At 37.4% G+C, this 21,787-nt stretch overlaps 1 protein-coding gene and 1 pseudogene across 1 annotated transcript; one reads left to right on the top strand and one right to left on the bottom strand.

Annotated features, from left to right (window-relative positions):
* Window positions 1–2,057: 2,057 nt before the first annotated feature.
* Window positions 2,058–20,520, top strand: mettl14 (methyltransferase 14, N6-adenosine-methyltransferase non-catalytic subunit). The gene is made up of 11 exons (XM_086295707.1): window positions 2,058–2,362; window positions 2,763–2,851; window positions 3,190–3,277; window positions 9,252–9,329; window positions 13,117–13,204; window positions 13,280–13,370; window positions 14,385–14,526; window positions 14,988–15,080; window positions 19,322–19,438; window positions 19,613–19,823; window positions 19,977–20,520. Exons 1-11 carry the CDS (start codon window positions 2,297–2,299, stop codon window positions 20,282–20,284), a joined length of 1,371 nt encoding a protein of 456 aa, XP_086151833.1. The 5' UTR covers window positions 2,058–2,296; the 3' UTR covers window positions 20,285–20,520.
* On the bottom strand, window positions 5,371–8,055 carry LOC147327827 (uncharacterized; annotated as a pseudogene).
* Window positions 20,521–21,787: the final 1,267 nt, after the last annotated feature.

Genomic DNA, 21,787 nt, shown 5'->3' with positions numbered 1-21,787 from the left:
CTCTCAAACATGAGGGCATTTGCTCCAATAACATAAAACATGAAAATGCATGGTATAGACCGTGGTGTTGTTATTTTTATTGCTCGAATTATAAGTATTCAGTCATTTGGAGCCGATTTGTAAGAACTTAATTTGAGGTGCGTTCTTGCAGTTGAGCTATCTGAAGCACTTGCTTTTATCATTTTGCACAATCTTCTCCTTTAAAAATGAATACGCTCCATTGTCTATCGCAACTTGAATCCTTTGTGACTGCAAGAGTTTAAAAACACGAGTTAAAAGATTGTGAAATATAACAAATGCTAAGAATTACTTATCAGTGAACCAGTGCATGAAAACGTATCACCAATAAAGTCAGCGACGAAATCATCGCAGTGAGGTGTAGTGATGGGTCGTTCGCGAACGAAATGGCTCTTAGAGCCGACTCTTTGACGTGAACGACGCGAGCCGACTTTTTATCGCGAGCCGTCACGTGGGTTTTTTTTTTTTTCTTTCTCTCAGCCTCTCTCTCGCACTTTTTTCCCGCTTCACTCTGCACGCGGGCCTTGTGCTTTACGCTGGGCAGAGGGGGGAGGAGCGGTAGTTACACTCAGTAGCACAGGAACAGAGCCAGAGAGAGAGAAAGAGAGGAAGGGACAACAACATTAGAAAGGTATAGTAATCATCCACAACTATTTTCGGTTGCAGATGATAAAGGATTGAGAAAGTTTATTCATGCAGGTCCATATGACAGAGAATATGCATGTTCTTTTAGTTTTCATATTATAATTTATATTTAATTGTGTTGTGGTTTGCAGTGTTTTGTGTTCTTTTCACTTTAAATTTGTGAAAGGAAAAAGCTGAAAATTTAAATAGTTAAAACTTGAAATGTGAATAGTTGATTTTTGTATTATATGATTTATTTATTACATTTTATGTGGAGTGAATAAATAAAAGTATATTTACGGTGGCCCCTAGAGACAAAGCACATACAAACTTCAAATCACGTACGAACTCTGAAGCATGTACAAACTCCAAAACACGTAAAAACACGTACAAACTCCAAAACACGTAAAAACTCCAAAACATGTAAAAACACGTACAAACTCCGAAGCACGTAAAAACTCAGAAGCATATAAAAACTCAGAAGCACATAAAAACTCAAAACACGTACAAAAGACAACAGAAGTGCTCCAGGATGCTGGGCGCAGTGTTGAGCCTTTGTTATCTTGTGGCTACACAAGCCAGCAAGTACCAACGACCGGATTTGGTGTGTGGTAATAACAGGTAAATGAACTTTTTTTTTAAATTATTTGAATATATATATGAGTGCCTGTGTATAAATACACAAACAATACACACATGCTTTCAATTGTGTAATTTAAGTGATCTAGTAGCTCTGCTTTGGAAGTTCAGTTCATGCTAGAAATGTGTTTTGGAGTTTGTACGTGTTTTGTCTCTAGGGGCCACCGCATATATTTATATATAAACATATATAAATAAAACCACTTGTTTTTACCTTAGTAATTCCTTTTGTGCATAATTTTATATTATTGTTAATAATAAATTAATTAAAGCAACAAAACAACCTGAAGAGTCGGTTCGGAGCCGAAAGAGCCGGCTCTTTTTAGTGAGCCGAACCGAAAGAGCCGGATCTCTAAAAAGAGCCGGAAATCCCATCACTAGTGAGGTGAGCTGGAATTGCTAAAACATTACATGTCAGTGGTTGGTACGTCTTGGGGTAACGTGAGCGCTCTCTGTTGTGATTGGTGTTTAAATTATTAGTCGGGAACACTCGTGGGATCTGTACGCTGCTGCTTGAAGAGCGAGAAGAACTAACCGTCTCTGATTGGAAGACGACTCATGAGACGTCAGCGATTGTGACATCATCACGCTGCGTCCGTTCAATCACAAAGGCATTCACTCTTTATTTAATACCGGCGTACACCGGCAATGGCCGAGACAGGTGGTAAATCGCTCTATTCTTAAGACCCAAATATTGTTCATACTTTGATGATTTAACCAATACAGTTAGGCATAACTGTATACGAGCTATAACAAAATTCAAATACACATGTGCCTTTGACTCTCATTTTGAACAAACTCCACCGGCGGAAGGGCAATAAATTGAGCCTGAGCGTGCGGGTGTAGAAATCAATTGCATCTATCGACTTTTCCTTTTTTTTTTTAGCGGTTAACCTGCATTAGCCGGTTGCTAGCTGTTGTTACAGATAGCTATAAGTGTTATATGAAAATATTTTATTTACACCAGCGGCCAAGGGGACTTAATAGTTTGTCAGAACACAGTATATGAGACGCAATGAACAGTCGTCTTCAAGAGATACGCGAGAGACAAAAACTTAGGCGGCAGCTGTTAGCTCAACAGGCAAGTACACAACGAGCCCCCAAGCTGCCTCTCAATGTATCTACAAACCTAACGGATTTGTATTAATAACGTGGAGCTAAGCGTGTTATATGCAAAGTGGGTTTTCATATAGTTTCCGTCCAACACATCGATGCATGGGTGCCGATAACTTGCCTATCCCTTTCAAACATTCACAGTGGTCGCCCTCGAGAGGAGCAGACTCAATGTACGTGTAAATAAAAGATTTGAGCGCATTGAGGACCCATTACAATTATCCATAACGATATGGAGTCATGTACCAGCAGTACAAAACACCAAGGGGTGTTTTATTAAGAAAATGTTTCCTCATAGTCGGCACTGTATGGTTGGCACAACACAAGCAGGAGGGCCTTTACATTTACTTGTTCTGTCGTTACCACAGCTGGGAGCTGAAAGCGCAGACAGCATCGGAGCAGTCCTACACAGTAAAGACGAACTAAAAGAGATCGAGGAGACTAGAGAAACATGCAGGTAAGCTGTAGTGTTGGTACTGTTGATGGTGGCTGTGGCTCAGGCGGTAGAGAGGAGCATCCACCCATCAGAAGGTCGGCGGATCATTCCTCAACGCCACATGTTGAAGCATCATTAAGCAACATACTGAACCCCCAAGTTGCCCTGAACCATTACGAGTCCCAGTCCGTTTACTAAACTGCAGAAATGCTCAGAAGCATTTTTCTCTTTGGGTTTACTGCATGCACATTCTTTTTTTTTTCCATCTTGTGCGCTCTGTGTTGTCATTTGTTCAGTACCAAATGCTTCCTTTGGGACTTAGGAAATGTTGAAATATTGAGGTGTATTTGTTGTTGCAGGGCTTCATATGACAGCACAGCCCCTTCTTCTAAAAGGAAAGCACAGACTGAAGGAGAGGACACAGAAGAGGATGTGGAAGAGCAAAAGGTGAGTGTAACCACATAAATGTTGAGTTTATGAGATTTGGTATTATATAAATAAAACATAATTAAAAAGCCTGAATGTGTTAGGAGGAGTTAAGTATTGTAACATTGTGCCATAGGCAGTAGTAAGTAATGATTGATTGATTGATTGATTGATTGAATCTTTATTTTGAACATGTTGAAAAAGTATAAAAAAAAAAAAATAGAATTAAAAGAGACAAATGAACAAAGCAAACAAAAGGAAAACGAGCAACCACAACTCCAAATAACGTCCATGTTCAAAAAGGAGCAGGAAGAAGCATAAGCTTATTTAATCCCACCCCTTTTCCACTATCTAGTATCAATAGACTACAGAAATACCTCCTTGTAATTACATTATATGTTATGTGTAATTTTTTTTTTTTTTTTTTTTTTTTTTTTTAATATATACACATATATGTTTCTATCTATCCATACCTACGTATATACACACATACGCACATATACACATTTTCAATAACCCCATTAACACCTGAAGGATACACAACCTACAATTTTATATATATATATATATATATATATATATATATATATATATATATATATACACACATACATATACACACACACACACACACACATATATATATATATATATATATATATATATATATATACACACACACATACATATACACACACACACACATATATATATATATATGTATGTATGTATGTATGTATGTATGTATGTATGTATGTGTGTGTATGTATGTGTATATATATATATATATACACATATACACATATATATATATATACATACATACATACATATACACATACATATATACCCATACCAACAAACCCGTGCATGCGCACACACATGAAAATATTAGACAAGAACACCCTATCAAATCTCTACCTTTTCCCTGTACCCTGTAAAAACCATATCCTTAAACCGCTTTTTAAACTGCGCCATGCTTGGACATTGCTTCATATCTTTACTTAGTCTGTTCCACAGCTTCACTCCACACACAGAGATGCAAAAACTTTTTAATGTTGTACGGATACGAGGATGTTTTAAATTTAATTCCCCCCTCAAATTGTATCCCCGTTCCCTTTTAGAAAACATTTTTAGAATATTGTCAGGAAGCAGGTTATTTATTGCTTTATATATAATTTGTGCTGTGAGAAAATGAACCAGATCTGTGAATTTTAGAATTTTTGATTTTAAGAATAGTGGATTTGTATGATCTCTGTAACCAGTTTTATGGATTATCCTTATGGCCCTTTTTTGTAATATAAAGATTGATGATAGCGAACATTTGTAAGTATTGCCCCAAACCTCTGCACAGTAATTCAAATACGGTGCAATCAGGGAACAATAGAGAATGTGGAGTGATTTGTGGTCCAGAATGTGTTTTACTTTACTCAAGATTGAGACACTTCTTGAAATTTTGTTATGTATATGATTTATATGAGACTTCCAGTTTAATTTATCATCTATAATCACACCAAGAAACTTATGTTCAAGTACTCTTTCAATTTCCACACCATCTACATGAATCTGCACTTGTGCATTTCTAAGGGAATTCCCAAATAAGATAATTTTAGTTTTACTTAGATTTAGCGATAGTTTGTTCCTGTTAAACCATTTTTTAATTTTGCACATTTCTGAAGTAATTGTATCCAGCAGCTCCTTTAGATTCCCCCCAGAACAAAAAATATTTGTGTCATCTGCAAATAATACTAATTTTAATATATCAGATGCCTTACAAATATCATTTATATAAATAATAAATAATTTTGGACCCAGTACAGAGCCTTGTGGAACACCACAAGCAATGTCCAAGCATGATGAGGAATGGACACCCAGCTTCACAAATTGTTTCCGGTCACTTAAATAATTTTTCACCCATTGCAGTACAACCCCCCTAATCCCATACCGTTCCAGTTTATTAATTAATATGTCATGATTGATTGTGTCGAATGCTTTCTTGAGATCCAGAAATACTCCAGCTGCATACTGTTTCTGATCTATAGCATTCGTAATCTCCTCAATTGATTCGATTAATGCCAGAGATGTTGATCTTTTTGATCTGAATCTATATTGACTGTCAGAGAGTAATTTATATTTATCTAAGAATTTGTCTAATCGTTTATTAAACAGGTTTTCTAGGATTTTGGAGAATTGTGGTAGTAAAGAAACAGGCCTGTAATTTGTGAAGTGGCGTCTATCCCCGGTTTTATACAGCGGCACAACTTTAGCTATTTTCATTTTGTTTGGCACTTTTCCCGTCTGAAATGATAAGTTGCAAATATATGTTAGAGGTCCTACAATTCCTTCAATGACCTTCTTGACGATTTTCATGTCAATATCATTACAATCAGTGGATGTTTTATATTTACACATGTGTACAATGTCAATTATTTCTTTTTCCTCCACTGATGTGAGGAACATTGAGTTAGGGTTCCTATCAATCAGGTTTTCACTACATTCTACTGATGGCAGTGACTCAGGAATTTGTTCTGCCAGTTTTGGTCCAATATTTACAAAATAATGATTAAAGCTGTTGACCTTATCAGCAGTGTTTTCCATAATATTGCCATTATCGATAAAGTATTGTGGATAACTTTGTTGTCCAGAATTATTTTTAATGATACCGTTTAAAACATCCCATATTCCTTTCATATTATGTTTATTGTTGTTCAATATTTTACTATAATACTCCTTTCTACATACACGTATAATATTGGTCAACTTATTTTTGTATTTTTTATATTTATTTTCAGCTTCTTTTGTTCTTTGTTTTAGGTATTCCCTATAGAGTGTATTTTTCTTTTTACATGCATTTTGTAAACCCTTAGTGAGCCATGGTCTATCTGAATATTTGTGCTTTCTGTTGTATTTTATTGTTGGACAGTTTTTATCGTACAACTCCATGAATATTCTTAAAAATATGCCATATGCAATATCAATATCAGCTTCTTTGTACACCTTGTCCCAGTCCTGATTTAATAGATCGTTCTTAAATGCAGTCATAGTTTCTTCTGTCCTTACACGTCTGTATCTCAGTTGTTCTTCATGCTGATTTTTCTTATAATTAGTGTCATAAACTGCAAAAACTGGTAGGTGATCACTGATGTCATTAATTAATATTCCGCTCACAATGTTGTTTTCCATATTGTTAGTGAAAATATTGTCAAGTAAGGTGGCACAATGTGGTGTAATTCTGCTAGGCCTGGTTATTTTAGGATGTAAACTCAAACTGTACATAGTGTTTAGGAATTCGTCGGTCATTTTATGCTTTTTTGGATTCAACAGGTCAATATTAAAATCACCACAGATAAACATAACTTTTTGATTTGTTTTAGAGAATATTTCCTCTATGAAGTCATTAAATACTTGAATACTAGAGCCAGGTGTTCTATATATACAGCTAATTATTACATTTTTTTCTTTTTCCTTATAAATTTCAATTGTTATACATTCTAGTAAATTATCAATTACAGTTGTCATACTTTCTACCACCTTGTAGTTTAGGTTTTTATCCACATACACAGCTACTCCCCCTCCACTCTTGTTCCTTCTATTTACAAAATTCACTTCATATCCCTCCAGTCCAAAGTCCATTCCTTTCTCCGCATTGATCCATGTTTCAGAAATGGCAATAATTCCAAATGGATTTGTCAACTCATTTAGATATTCCTTTATATTGTTGAAGTTGGCATACAGACTTCTGCTATTAAAATGGATTATTGATAATTTATTTTCCGTGTTGATGGTGTGCTTAAACTGTTCATCAGTGAAGTAGCAGCAGTTACAGCTGATGTTGTAGAAGAAATTATTTTCCGGGTCTATATCCTTTTCTAAGTCTAGAACATTATGGTCTGTGTATCGAAATGTTCTCAGTTCCAGATTATCATAAAGAGAATTCCAATGAGTCATGTTGATATTGTTGCCGGATGCAGATGAAGTTCTTTTGGACTGTGCCATGTGTTGTGTTGTGTGTCACGTCACATGTGTATTCATACCTCCAGAGTAAGTTGACCTCAGTATTTGTCCAGCTCTTCCATATTTCTGATGACCAACACTTTGGCTTGTTCCGGTGTTCCATTGAGTTTAATGAATACTTTGCAGTTGGTGGTCCATGTATTTTGAATTTTTCCCTGTTTCTTCAAGTAACGTGCTTTCCTGGCAATGTCCGCATTTCTTTTTATCAGATGTTCGTTCATGAAGACATCGGATCCTTTCAGTTTCCTTCCTTGTTTTAACAGTGCTGTTTTCTGTTTGCAAATCTCACAATGATGGCTGGTTTGTTACTGTCATTTTTTCGGGGTAGAGGGTGGCAAGCCTCAATGTTGTTATAATCCACTTCCACACCTTTGGACCGTAGAAAGGTAACCACTTGATGCTCCGTGGAGTTGACATCTTCCTCTCCTGGCCCTCCTACATTGTCAGTGGCGACCGCCCGGGCGTATGACCGGGGTTTGATGCGAAGCCCCGTGATGATAACATCGTTCATCCGGGTGTACTGCTCCAAATCCGCCACTCTGTTCTCCAGGTACGCCAGCCGCCGATCCTTCTCGGCGTTCTGGATGCGGAGAGCCTTAACTTCCTCGACCAGGTCCAGGATGGCTTTCTGCTGCAGTTTGACAGTAGAAATCTCCTCTGTCATAAACTCCAGCGACTTCTTAATATCGTCTCCTTCCTCGGCTGACAGAACTTTTTTCGGGCCCATGCTGAGAGACGCTCTCGTAGCTTTGCCGTGACGACCGGCTAGCTACTTCCCAGAATCCTTTGCGGTGGCGAAAGGCGATTGTTTGATGTGTGATAAAGTGGTGTAGCCTACAGCAAAGCTATGTTCAAAAGTGTCTATCTTACAATATAGTTAAAGTTATCACTGACATCATTAGTGTTGACATAAAGGCTCTTATTCTACAAGCGTCTATACATGAGTGCCTTGAAATGTGGTGTGACTTGGACACAAAGGCTTGTAAAGGTCTGGATTGGAGGACAAAACTAATCTACTAAAATCTTGTCTGGTAAATGTTGTCTTTGAGCCAGAGTTTGACTTTGTTCTTTTGCGTGACTATAATGACGTAAATACAAATGACTTATGAAAAAGGTGGAAGTATTAGTTCATTTTTCCATTTAATACTTTCAAGTATTATTAAAACTACAACCCATTAAAGGTTTTAACAGATTATAACTGAAGTTAATGAATTGTAAGGTGAAGTATAGATTTACAATCACAATTTCAGAGAAGTTTGCATGTTGTGCGTGTTAATTAATCAAATCAATAGAACCGAATAGAATACAGAAAACATGTAAAATATTTAAATTGAGACATTTTGCTATTTTATTTAAACAAAATGGTCGGCCCAGCAATGAGCCGTCGAAATATGATAGCTGGGATAGGCTCCAGCCCCAAAGTCTGTAAACATGGCCTTGTTCCAGCGGTTTTGGGAAGTGTTATTGCCATCAAATTCATAATGAGCAATTTTTTTTTTCTTAAAATGGTACATTTCATTTTCTCAGTTTCTGCAGTAAATAAAACATGGGTTATAAGATTTGCAAATCATTGCATTCTGCTTTTATTTACATTTCCCAAAGTGCCCCAACTTTTTTGGAATTAGGGTTGTATTTTATTATAGTGCGAAATGCATCGATTCAGATGTATTAGAACAAATATATGAAAATGTGGACAGATTTAGCAGGCTGACAATGTCCCATCTCACTCTTTGATTAACATCTAACTGATTTAATGTTTTTTGTACGTTTGTGTCTTAGTTTTTTTCTTCATATTAAACAGTGGTGGTATTTGTTATAGTTGACGATATAGTTAACCGTTCTCTTGCTTTATTTTGCAATTACATTCAGCTGCATTCGTCTGCTAAACATAGTCATAATCTATGTCTTAGTCATAGTCATAATTGTAAACCTGATTGGTCATTTGTACACACATGCATATGTGGGCCTGTTTGTGTTTTAGGATGAGCTGGAAGTGCAGCAACCAGATGAAACCAACCCATATGAAGAGGTGTACAAGGACTCAAGTACTTTTCTTAAGGTTGGGAAATTCTTTCTTCGCATTCACAGTCACTTTTGTATGGACTTGCAAAACCTGTTTCCACACAAAGTATCCAGCAACTTTTAAGCAAAAGAAAATTTTTGAATGGACTATAATTTGACTTTCCTAGAGATACAGATTACTCAGCAGATGTGAAAACACAGCAGGATGTCTCAGTCACTGCTCTCTGTCTACATTTGTCTTTTTTGGGGCATTTTACACACACACACACACACACACACACACACACACACACACACACACACACACACACACACACACACACACACACACACACATATCCTGAGCAGAGCCATCACAGAGGTGATTAAATGTATCAGTGTGGCATCTTATTAATTTTGACAGCAAATTTTGGATTTGGTTTTGGTCTAGTTGTAGTTGACCAAATATCACAAAATTCTAGTAGACTGAATTGAAAGTTGATTCAGTTGACTAAAATATAAAGTGTTAAAGTTTGTTGTGTTTTTACCAGTGAGAGTTGTTCCACATGGTTTACAAAGTGTATTATTTTCCTTGACATCAAATGCCAAACTTGCCCGTATGTCTGTTTTTTTTTTCTTCCTTCCAAGCAATGACATTTTGTCGCATTTTCACAAGAAAAAAGGGTGTACCTTTTTCCAGGGAGTGCATCTGACCTTATTGCACAATAGGGCTGCCACGATTAGTCGACAAGTCACGATTATGACGGCTAGCAAAATCGTCGACGACTAATTTAATAGTCGACACATCATTTGAAGCTTTGTAAGATCCCAAAAGACACAGGAATAAGTAATAGGATTTAAGAGTGTAATAACGGACTGAAACAGAAGATGGCAGCACTGCATGTACAAGGATGCCAGCTGCCGTTAAACCCCGAAGAAGAAGAAGAAGAAGCAGTGTCTGGTATCATAGCTGTGTCCAAATTCAGAGGCTGCATCCTTTGGAGGCCGCATTTGTAGGCCAGTTACGTTACAGCAATGCGACGAAGGCTGTCCAAATTCGATGACTTCTGCAACTGCGGCCGATAAATGTGTCCTTCATTTCCCCAGATTTGAAGGATGGGTTGGGTGTATCCTTCGTGGCCCAGCCTATCCCAGGATTCATAGCGCAGCCCAGCCAATTCCATCAATGGCAGCAGCTAATTAGTTTTAATATTACTATTATTACTCTTTCTGTGTCACAAAATAAACTTTTAACTTATTTTCAGGCAAGAATGTAGCTGTGCAAACTTCAAATATCTGCTTGGTTTATCAAGATATCACATATTTGCAAAAGCGCTCTGACGTTTTTGGAGACGTCTGTTATCCACCAGCTCGATAGCTAGCTGGGGTTCAAAGCTCACTAGAGCCGACGAGAACAGCAAACTCCCGGCAAATCGTTTTCAACCCCCCGCTGTCTTTTGCTACTCAGGTTAAACATCATATATAAGTCACTTAGATAACTTAAAAATTTTATTGTTCGTTTTTTTCAGTGTTTTATTTATTCCTGAGTAAATCGGTTTAGCTGAGATTAAAGTTATAGTTTTTACTAGGGCTGCACGATTTTGTATAAAATGAGAATCACAATTTTTTTTGCTTAGAATTGAGATCACGATTCTCTCACGATTTTCTTTTCCAATATAAAAATTTATTGCACTTATTAACTGCACATCATCTTCGTAACAGTTGAGACTGAACATAAAAACAATAAATGTAATAATCTAGAAAACTAATTGAAATGACTGTCAAGCTGCCACTGCCATGCTTCTAACAGGAAACTTCACTGTGCTGTAACAGGGCTTGCAAAATTTAAAAATCCCTGGTAGCCCTTCAGTCAGGGACTCTTCAGTTTTTGGTACCCCAAAATAAATTTAAGCAGTCCGAATAAAAAAGAGAGCAATTTTTTTGATTGATGTTTTGTTTCCTGTTTTGTGTCCTTTACAATATTATACATTAAAGTATAATACATTAAAGGCACTGATTTTTTTTTCATTTCAAATTGCTTTGGTGATGCTAACCTAGATTTTACCCAGAAGATTTAGTGCAACCAATGTGACAACGGGTTAACTTGAAAGAGAAGGGAAAAAAACAAGTAGTGAAGGAAGAATTATAACGCTATCATTTTTAGTTGCTTCTTAAGTAATCAGCAGCCAAGCATATGTAAGATAAACAAGTTTTATTCTGGCAGGTGTTGCCAAACCAGAAGTGTCAGTTTTGTTTGCCAGCATGAGCATTTGACTTGGACTGAGGATAGTCTGTGGAATGTTTTCTAACTAATTAAATTATTCATTCAGTGCCAGTTTCTATTGTAACACTATACTACTTGCACTGTAAACATTTATGCTGTTTAAGTACTCTTATATTTAAATTAGGGCTGCCACAATTAGTCGACTAGTCATGATTACGTCGACTATCACAAAAGACGCAGGAATAAGTAGTAGGATTTAAGAGTGTAATAAAATCAGTGAGTAGTCTCACTGTTACAAACAAAAATCAGCTCTGGCAAGCAAGGGATATATGAACAGGATTATTCATGTTTTCACAGTTTGTTCCTAATATGTGTTGGAATTAATTTCCCCATGGGGATCAATAAAGTATCCATTATTATTATTATTATTATTATTAATTAAATAATTTGCAGTGCCTCAATACTGCTATGCTTTTTTTATTAATAAGTGTTATAAAGTTATATAGTGTAGTATTAAGTGGACACAGCCCTGAAAAATAAAGGCATTAGACCATGTGTCCTTGGGGAGTGGAAAGCTGCAGACTCCCGCTCATGCTTGCCTGGGAAAATGCAGATAAGAGAGCACCATCTCTAGTGGAAAGTTACTGAGACACTGTTGTTTAGACTAGAATGAGAGAGCTTCTGTAATAAAACTGTTAGGAGCACACCGCCATTTTGAGATCCGCGGCAGCGTGTCATGCAGGACGCATCTCCCTTCTAGAAGTAATAAAGTGTTAAATGGTCTACTGAGCAGTGTTTTGTCTTCCATTGGATGACTCTGAGGAATCAAAAGAACTCGGTGAAGTGTTGATATTTACATATGATTCCACATTTTATCACATTCCATAAATTTTATATTTTTGTAATACAGTGGTCCCTCGTTTATCACGGGAGTTACATTCTAAAAATAACCCACAATAAGTGAAATCCGCAAAGTAGTCAGCTTTATTATTTACAATTATTATTTACAATTATTATAGATGTTTTAAGGCTTTATACACTTTTCTCAGACAGGCGTGAACTTTTCACACTTTTCTCTCTTGTTTAAACACTCTCAAAGTTCAAACCTTCATAGAAAAATAAGTCCAGTATTATAGAATGAAACCAAAGATCAAACCCTGTTTTCAGGGGTTCATGTTCAGGGTCCAGAACATGGGAATAGAGCAGCTGCGAGAGAAGTCAACATTAATGAATCAATGGTACGGAAGTAGAGGAAGCAAGAAGAATGAGTTGAGTAAAGTTTGACTTATCTGACTGTTTTGTTTTGCTTAATGTATCTTATAATCCGGTGTGCCTTGTGGTCCGAAAAATACGGTAATTTCTGCCTTCCTTCAGCATGTCCAGAAGTCCAACTTTTTGTGCAATGGTTAGCATCATCCTCTGCCTTTTGATTGCTACCTCAGGGGCCTTTGACAGTGCAAAACGCACAAGATTGTCAATGATCTACATCCAATCAGGATGAAGAAAAATATGTGCTATAAAAAAAAAATTAAATATTTTAAAATGGCACATATTAAAGGTATGATAAAACACAGGTTCACATGTGGTTTGTCTTTATATGGCAATTTTCTTTCATTCTCAGGGTACCCAGTCATTGAATCCTCACAATGACTACTGCCAGCATTTTGTGGACACTGGGCATAGGCCACAGAACTTCATCAGAGATGTTGGTAAGTGTGTGCTTGCTATTTGATTGTTTCATATTCATGTATGTGAGTCTGACCTCTGTGTCGCCTGTTGTAAAGGCTTGGCCGACCGATTTGAAGAATACCCTAAACTTCGAGAGTTGATCAGACTGAAGGACGAACTCATCGCCACTACCAACACCCCTCCCATGTATGCTAAATGAATACTAATGTTTATCTGATTATGAGTGCAATTAATTTATGCTTGAATTACAGTCCATCTGGAATGTGTTCACAGCACTGTACTTATTCCGCCTTTTGTCATGTTACAGCCTTATTTTAAAAGGGATGAAATTAATTTTTCACCCCAAAATCCCTTAATTTGATTTGATTTTTTAAAAGTTTTTCTTATGTATATAGTAAAATAAAATACAACAAAAATATAACATCTACAGAAGTATTTACAGCCTTTGCTAACACATTCAAATTTGAGCTCCGGTGCATCTTCTTTTCACTGATTATCTTACAAATGTTTCTACAACAAGGTTGGAGTCCACTTTTTCTAAATTCAGTTGATGGAACATGCTTTGGAAAGGCACACCTGTCTATATAAGGTCCCATAGTTGATAGGTCATGTCAGAGCACAAACCAAGCCATGAAGTCCAAGAAATTGTCTGTAGACATCTGAGACAGGATCTGGTGAAGGGTACATAAACATTTCTGCAGGGTTGAAGATCACGATGAGCACAATGGCCTCCATCGAAGTTTGGAACCACTAGGACGTTTCATAGGTTGGTCGCACGTCAACCTGAGAGAAGTTCTATGAAAGCAAATGGGAGAAATTGCCCAAAAAGAGATGTACCAAGCTTGTAGCTTCATACATAAAATAAAACCTACTTGGAGGCTGTAAATGCTGCCAAGCGGGTTTTAACAAAGTATTAAGTGAAGGCTGTATATACTTATATGCATGTTATATTTTTGTTTGTTTGTTTTACATTTTTATTAACTTTGCAAGAGTTTCAAATAAACTTTTTTTTTCTTTACTTTGACACTGGCTTATTGTTTGTTGAATTTGAGGTAAAAATAAATGTAATCAATTTTGGAAAAAGCTGTAAAAAGTGTGTAATAAGATATGGAACAAGCGAAGCACCGTGAATACGTTCCAGATGCACTGTAAAGTAGTCACTGACCATTTCAAGTTCGGTACGTTTGTCTGTGTGTTTAGGTACCTCCAGGCAGACCCAGAGCACTTTGACCTGAAGGATTTGAAGTGCAAATTCGATGTGATTTTGCTTGAACCTCCTCTAGAGGAATACTACAGAGAATCAGGCATAAGCCACACTGAACGCTTCTGGACCTGGGATGATGTATGTATACTATTTCTGACTGGTTTGCATTTACTGGTTTAGACTAGCATGTAATTAAATACTGAAAACTCTTACTGTTTTTAAAAAACACTACAAAACTAAAATAAATAAGCTACAGAAGTTATTATCTTATGTGTGAAGGTGAGGTAGGGGTTGGTTTGAAACATGACTCCAAGGACAGCAAACAGTTTGGACCTGTAAAACAGCCAGCATCCCAAATGGCACTGTTTATCTGCTGATGTGAAAGTCTGTTAAAATGTGTCATAATTCTGATTGCAAAAGCTGCCAGACAGGACTGAAAAAAAGGAATGGCTTTATCTCCTGCAGGTTTTTTTTAATGCAAAGGTAGCCTATGAGCTAGAAAAGAAGAGTTAAGTAAGTAGTAGTTACTTACTCAGCATGGAGTGTTCTTCTCATTTACGCTTATTCCTCTTTCCATTCCCTTCACTCTCCTATTATAGCTCATGAGACTGGAGATAGAAGAGATATCTGCTCTACGTTCCTTTGTCTTTCTCTGGTGTGGCTCTGGTGAAGGACTGGACCTGGGCAGGATGGTAACGCAATTTTTTATTCATTAAAAAAAGCATTCAGTCCTGGAGTGAGCCAAAATTTCTCATTGTAACAGGTTGATCAATTTTAGACACTTTACCTGTTAGTGGTTTTAATGTTATGGCTAAACAACAAAAAAAAAAATACACACCCTACTACCAAAAAAATCCACAATTGTCCAGAATTTAGTAGATAATAATTTGATTTACTGGTTCCCAGTTTGCCATATTAAGGATTGACATATTTTCAGTTGCTCAGAACCTAATTCAGCATGCTTCTTATCCCCGAGTTAGACATCAGGAAAGTGAATTTTAATTAATTAGGTTATGTAATAATTTTATAGAGATACATTAATCTAAGTCTGACTTATGAGTTTTAGGGGAGAATATATCTACTTTTGCTTTGAACTTAAAAATGTTTATGTCGATGTTATTTTTCTTGGACAGTTGGAGAAATGAAAATTTATTGATATCATGACCCTGTTCTAGAAAGCAGGTTTAGGGAAAATCTGAGTTAATCAAGAGATGAGGGGAGGTCTGTTGGTTTTCCCATCTAGAAGGATAGGTACAGGAAGAAAGAGAGAAGGAATTTAATTTAATTCAATTCAATTCAATTGTATATGTACAGCACCAAATCATAACAACAGTTGCCTCAAGGTGCTTTATAATGGTATGTTGTATTTGGAAAAAAGAAAACAAGCTTATCCTGTGGTTTTATTAATCTGTATGACTCAGTTTCGTTTCCTCATTCATTGAGTTGATAACAGAACGCTTCCTAGAATTCTTTAATCTGTAGAAATGTCCATCTTGGCGAACAGTTAAATTGCAATCCAGCTGTTCTCTATCTAAGGAACAGTTCCCTGTCATCAGTGTAAAGACCGAGAAACTTATCGCTGGACATCGTAGATTGCCAATAAACTCAGAATAAATTATATAACACATACCAACATAAATCTTGTGACATAAATGTGCTTTACAGTTTTTAAATACAGATTACTTACAGTCTGATCTGTCCTGACCTTAGAAAAATATGTTCACACGTTGACATAAGCATAAAATGATTTGGAATGAATGTTTGAACCTCAACATTTGCACTTTCTAAAAAAATAAAATTGCCACAGAATAGTATCAAAGTTAAGAGGAAATTCCTCTTAGGCTACGTTCACACTGCAGGCGAAAGCGCATCAAATCCGACTTTTTTGACCCTATGCGACCCATATCCGATCATGGTATGACAGTGTGAACGGCACAAATCCGATCTGGGTCACTTTCGTATGTGGTACTGAGTCCGATACATATCTGATGTTTTAGAAAGCGACTGCTGTTTGAATGGTCATGTCGCATTAAATCCGTCTTTTACGTCACTGACACAAGACAGACGCCAATTATCAGCTCCCAAGAAGACATCGCAAACGCTTGCTGGCCATCCAGTGAAACTGTTTGGAAGACAACGTTGGAGAAACATGAACATTTTATTTGTACTGTATAATCTGCAGATTCTGACAGAAATCTGCAACTATCCTCTGAAGCAGCGCTCCTCTAAAACAGCAATAAGGACAATTATTATGTGTAAATAACAAAATAACAAAATAACTTAAAGCAAAATTGGGAAACGTAAAGTCCGAAACAAGTCTTCATATTAACGGCCATCAGTCAAACAATACTGTTTGATCTGGGTCTAAACAGAGCTCGTTGTGTGTGACGTCTTCTTTTGTGCATGCGGGACACTTTGAGCGTTCACACTCAGGGCTCGCAAAATCACTAGCCCCGGGACGTCGGGCTAGTGATTTTTCCAGTCGGGCTAGCAAAATCTATCTCTGCCCTGCCCGTCGGGCTATCGTAGGAAGGAAAAATATATGTCAATGCTTTTGCATTCTTTCGGAAATGTAGCTGGGTAATTATATCATTGGCATCGGTGAGCCACTGTCAATATGTGACATATTGAAATCGCGTTTGAATTTGCGCTTGTTTTTTGCTTTCACTTTGCAATCGCGCGAACTGTGTATAGAGAGCGACAGCACTGATTGGTGAGTGACGATCATTTGCGCACCAATTTCTCTGACATCGTCTTATCAATCGTTAGCTTACTATGCAAACATGACAAGTGAAATCTCCGGCAGCTTAAACATGTGAGAGGTTGATCACGCAGAGAATCGCTGAGCTTATGTGAGTGCGTGTGTAAAAGCAGCAGGATATATATTTTAGTTCTGCTGAGCCAAATAAGACAGGTCAGGGTGAAGAAGTGACAGCCAAAGAAAAGCTTACCACAAAACGGAAAAGTTATGACAAATCAGACTATAAGGCAAAAAGAAAGTGCAGCTTTATGGTTTCATGGACAAAAGAATTTCTGTGGCTGCAATATGACGAGCTATATAACCGGGGCTGCACATAAGTGGTGTGCAGGTGCGCATTCGCTGTCAAAATAAAAAACACGCACAAGATAAGAAGTTGCAACGCGCGTTTGCGTACATAAGATTTTCTGGAGGTGGACAGACATTTGTTTAGAACTCTTAAAGATGTCGAAGAAGCTCCTTTAAGCAATTACTTTGGTGTTCCTCCACCTCCAAAGAAATGTCAGAAGGAGTCCGAACCACAAAAGAAGCGCGTATTCTCGGAAAAGTGGTTGCAGGAGGTGAGCTGGCTTCAAACAAATGATGAACGCACAGAGATGTGGTGCGGAATGTGCCGTGAAAATCCCACTCTAGCGGACAAAAACAGTGCTTTTTATATGGACGCAAACGCGCGTTGCAACTTCTTGTCTGGTGCGCGTCTTTTATTTTGACAGCGAATGCGCACATGCGGACCACTTATGTGCACCCGTGTAAATAACATAATGTTGTGCCGGGTGTGTTGTTGGTTTTCTCTTGATTTCTGAGTCGACAAGCGCCTTTGTTACTGGGACCAGTCATTTTAAGAAAGGCCCCCATTAAAACCCATGAGAAATGCAAGAAATGCATTATTGCTCAGTCTGCAATATCTTTCCCAGAACAAACACCAATTGCAAATAATATACTAAAAATAAACCTGAAAAACCTGTTTAGAACAGCGTACTATGTTGCAAAGAGTGAACTACCACTGGCACAATTTAGCAGTCTTTGCAAACTTCAAAAAGCAAATGTCCTAGATCTTGGTTCCACTTGTCTCTTACTCGTGACTTCAGTGGAAATTTCAAATTCAGGATCTGACACAGACTGATTCATGTCCTACACAGTTCTTACAAGTTCATAGAAACTTCTGTTCAATTAGAACCAAGTATTTGGGTTGATGATTGTAATTTTTATACAATGTTGTAATTTGTGTTTCAACAATTTTTTGATTAATGTTTTTTTTCCGTTACAATATTATACTTTAATGTATAATATTGTAAAGGACACAAAACAGGAAACAAAACATCAATCAAAAAAATTGCTCTCTTTTTTATTCGGACTGCTTAAATTTATTTTGGGCTACAAAAAACTGAAGAGTCCCTGACTGAAGGGCTACCAGGGATTTTGAAATTTTGCGAGCCCTGACACTAGAGCGCGTTCGCTGTCACATTTTATTTGTAGTGTGAACAAGCAGTCAAAAAAATCAGATTCGATCAAAAAATCGGAATTGAGCATTAAGACCTGCAGTGTGAACGTAGCCGAAGTTTCATCCTCACTGGTTAAATAGTGATCACATGCTCTCTTTTCTTTCAGTTTCCTTTTTTTGTCTTTTTCGTGTGACTGCTAGTTTGTGGTAACTTTGGTAGGGGCGATCATGGCTCAAGAGTTGGCAGTTTGTCTTGTAATCGCAAGGTTGGCGGTTCGAGCTCCGGCTCGGACAGTCTTGGTCGTTGTGTCCTTGGGCAAGACACTTCACCTACCGCCTACTGGTGTTGGCCAGAGGGGCCGATGGCGCGATATGGCAGCCTCGCTTCTGTCAATCTGCCCCAGGGCAGCTGTGGCTACAACTGTGGTTTGCCTCCACCAGTCTGTGAATGAATAGTGGAATTGTAAAGTGCTTTGAGGGTCTTGAAAAGCGCTATATAAATGCAATCCATTATTATTAACTGAGCCTAACTTTAGGAAGTCCAGAAATATGCTTTCTTATATAGATAACGATTTGCAGTTGAAGTTACATTATATACGAGTTACCCATTGACCTAGCCTACAGTAAAGGTTATTTATTTATTTTCAGTTAAACAGCTTTAAATGCAATGCTTGTTCAGTCTGTACAATACATTGGGATGTCATAATACCTACCGTTTATTTCTTTTTTTTCAGTGTTTGAGGAAGTGGGGCTTTAGGAGGTGTGAGGATATCTGCTGGATTAAGACCAACAAGAATAACCCAGGAAAAACCAAGGCACTGGATCCAAAAGCAGTATTCCAAAGGACCAAGGTATTTTGTACACACACACACACACACACACACACACACACACACACACACACACACACACACGCGCACACACACACACGCACACACACACACACATTTGGTATATTATTGATGTAAATTGTGGGATTAATTGTATAGTATGATGCATGATGACAAACAACACAATCCTTCCAGGAACATTGCCTAATGGGAATCAAAGGAACAGTGCGTAGGAGTTCTGATGGAGACTTCATCCATGCCAATGTAGACATTGACTTGATCATCACTGAAGAGCCTGAGATGGGAAATGTAGAGAAGCCTGTGGAGATCTTCCACATCATTGAGCACTTCTGTTTGGGCCGCAGAAGGTTGCACCTGTTTGGAAGAGACTCTACCATCAGACCAGGTACGATGGATATGTGCTTTTCTTTGGAAAATATGTTGACTTAAAATTAGTTGACAACAACATTTTATTTACTTATTTTCAATTCAATTTCTCTGTCTTTCGTTCTTGTTTGTCATTACACATATTGTTTCGTTTTTTCCACTCTCATTCTAGGCTGGCTGACAGTGGGTCCTACTTTGACAAACACCAACTTTAACCCAGAAACCTACGCTGCACATTTTGGTTTACCTAACTGCCATCTGTCTGGCTGCACTGAAGAAATAGAGAGGCTCCGGCCCAAGTCTCCCCCTGTTAAACTTAAGTCGGACCGTGGTGGCGGACCACCCAGAGGGGGGCGTGGTGGGCCAAATGCTGGAAGAGGGGGAGACAGAGGTCGAGAAAGAAACCGACCAAATTTCCGTGGAGACAGGGGAGGGTTCAGGGGTAGGGGAGGGCCACATAGAGGCTTTCCACCTCGGTAGAGTAAAGAACTAATGCCATCCACACTATAGTGGGAACTTCCATTTGTTTTGTCTGAAGATTTATCCGTAACTCATTTTTGTATGTAAATGATTTAGATGGAAAAAGTTGAGAAGTTTGCCAGTGTGGTTACTTTTTTAATCATTTTGATTTCTTTATATTTTTCATGGATATACGTTAGATTGAATAGGAGTTTCCTGAATAAAATAGATTTTCACCACTTCTGTTTGCATATTGATTTTTGTATTTGGAGATGAATGTATATGTACTCATACAGATGATCAGGGTTTCATATTTAGACAGGTTATTGAAAGTAAGTGGGAATTAAAACAAACAGTAGTTATTGTTGATGAAAGATAGGATAACAGTAAACTTCCTTATTATTATTATTATTATCATCATTATTATTATTATATGGGCCACGATAATCCAATTGTACACTTCTCAAAAAAATGTAAGACTCGGTCACAGTATATGAACTTCAAAGTCAAACTTCACAGATATCTATCTGTCACTTCCATTTTCATCAAAGCAGGTGAGAGTGAATAACAGCAGCTTATGCTTTGTAACTGGACTGATTCAGCTGATATCAGTTTAAATGACCCTGTTATATTGAGACGGTCGAGTTTTCCCTCAATTCTTTCAGCAGTATACTAAAAAAAAAGCTGCTGCCTCACTGCAGCACTACAGTATACATTTTGTATGCTAATTTTAAATAATGGCTGCTACCAAACGGCTCTTTCATACAGTGAAAATTAGATCCGTGTCTCTATCAGGCTTCACAAGTACTTTATTTTTGGTTTAGCACAGCATGCATGTCCTGAGTACTTTAACTGATTTGCTTATCTGTTGCATTCACACTTCTACTGCTGTCGAGTATGTGGAAAGAATGTCAGCAAAGGAGTTCTAAGGAATTTGTTGCAACATGAGGAACATAATACACATTGTGAAACTTCACACTCAGTTGACCAATCCGGTTTGTGAGCACCGTTATAGGCAAGGCAAGGCAAGTTTATTTGTATAGCACAATTCAACAACAAGGTGATTCAAAGTGCTTTACAGAGACATTAGAAACAACATTTATAGGGTAAATGTGTTTTGTAATTAGTTTTTAATCTGAGATATTTTAGTGCACTTTAACTACAGCTAGTTTCAACCATGAGTTTGTCCATTTCAGTTTAGTTTTCATTAGTTTCAGTGTCAGTTACAATCTTTTTAATTGTTATTATATGTGGGTTATTTACCAGGGTCAAGATTTATGAAGCAAAGACTGCATTACAGAACAATCACAACACTGTATTTAGGCGGCGTACTCACAGTCATGTAGACAACTCACCAAGCAGGCTGTGTTCACAAATGTAACCAAACTGACAAAGACTAAAATTATAGACTTTTATTTTTTTGCATTTTTGTTTCCAGTTTTTCTTTACTTAACTTTAGCAACTTTACTCTGGAGTTGATCAACAAATAGTTTAAAGTGATGTAATACTTTACTAATGACCACA

The sequence above is a fragment of the Aulonocara sp. 'chitande type north' Nkhata Bay genome, linkage group LG6 (assembly GCF_057382095.1).
Source record: "Aulonocara sp. 'chitande type north' Nkhata Bay isolate Kocher_YH1m ecotype deep benthic linkage group LG6, A_spYH_male_GT1.1, whole genome shotgun sequence".
In the NCBI taxonomy this organism is placed as follows: domain Eukaryota; kingdom Metazoa; phylum Chordata; class Actinopteri; order Cichliformes; family Cichlidae; genus Aulonocara; species Aulonocara sp. 'chitande type north' Nkhata Bay.
Note: the sequence above shows the minus strand (reverse complement) of the source record. Positions and strands in the feature narration are given on the sequence as shown.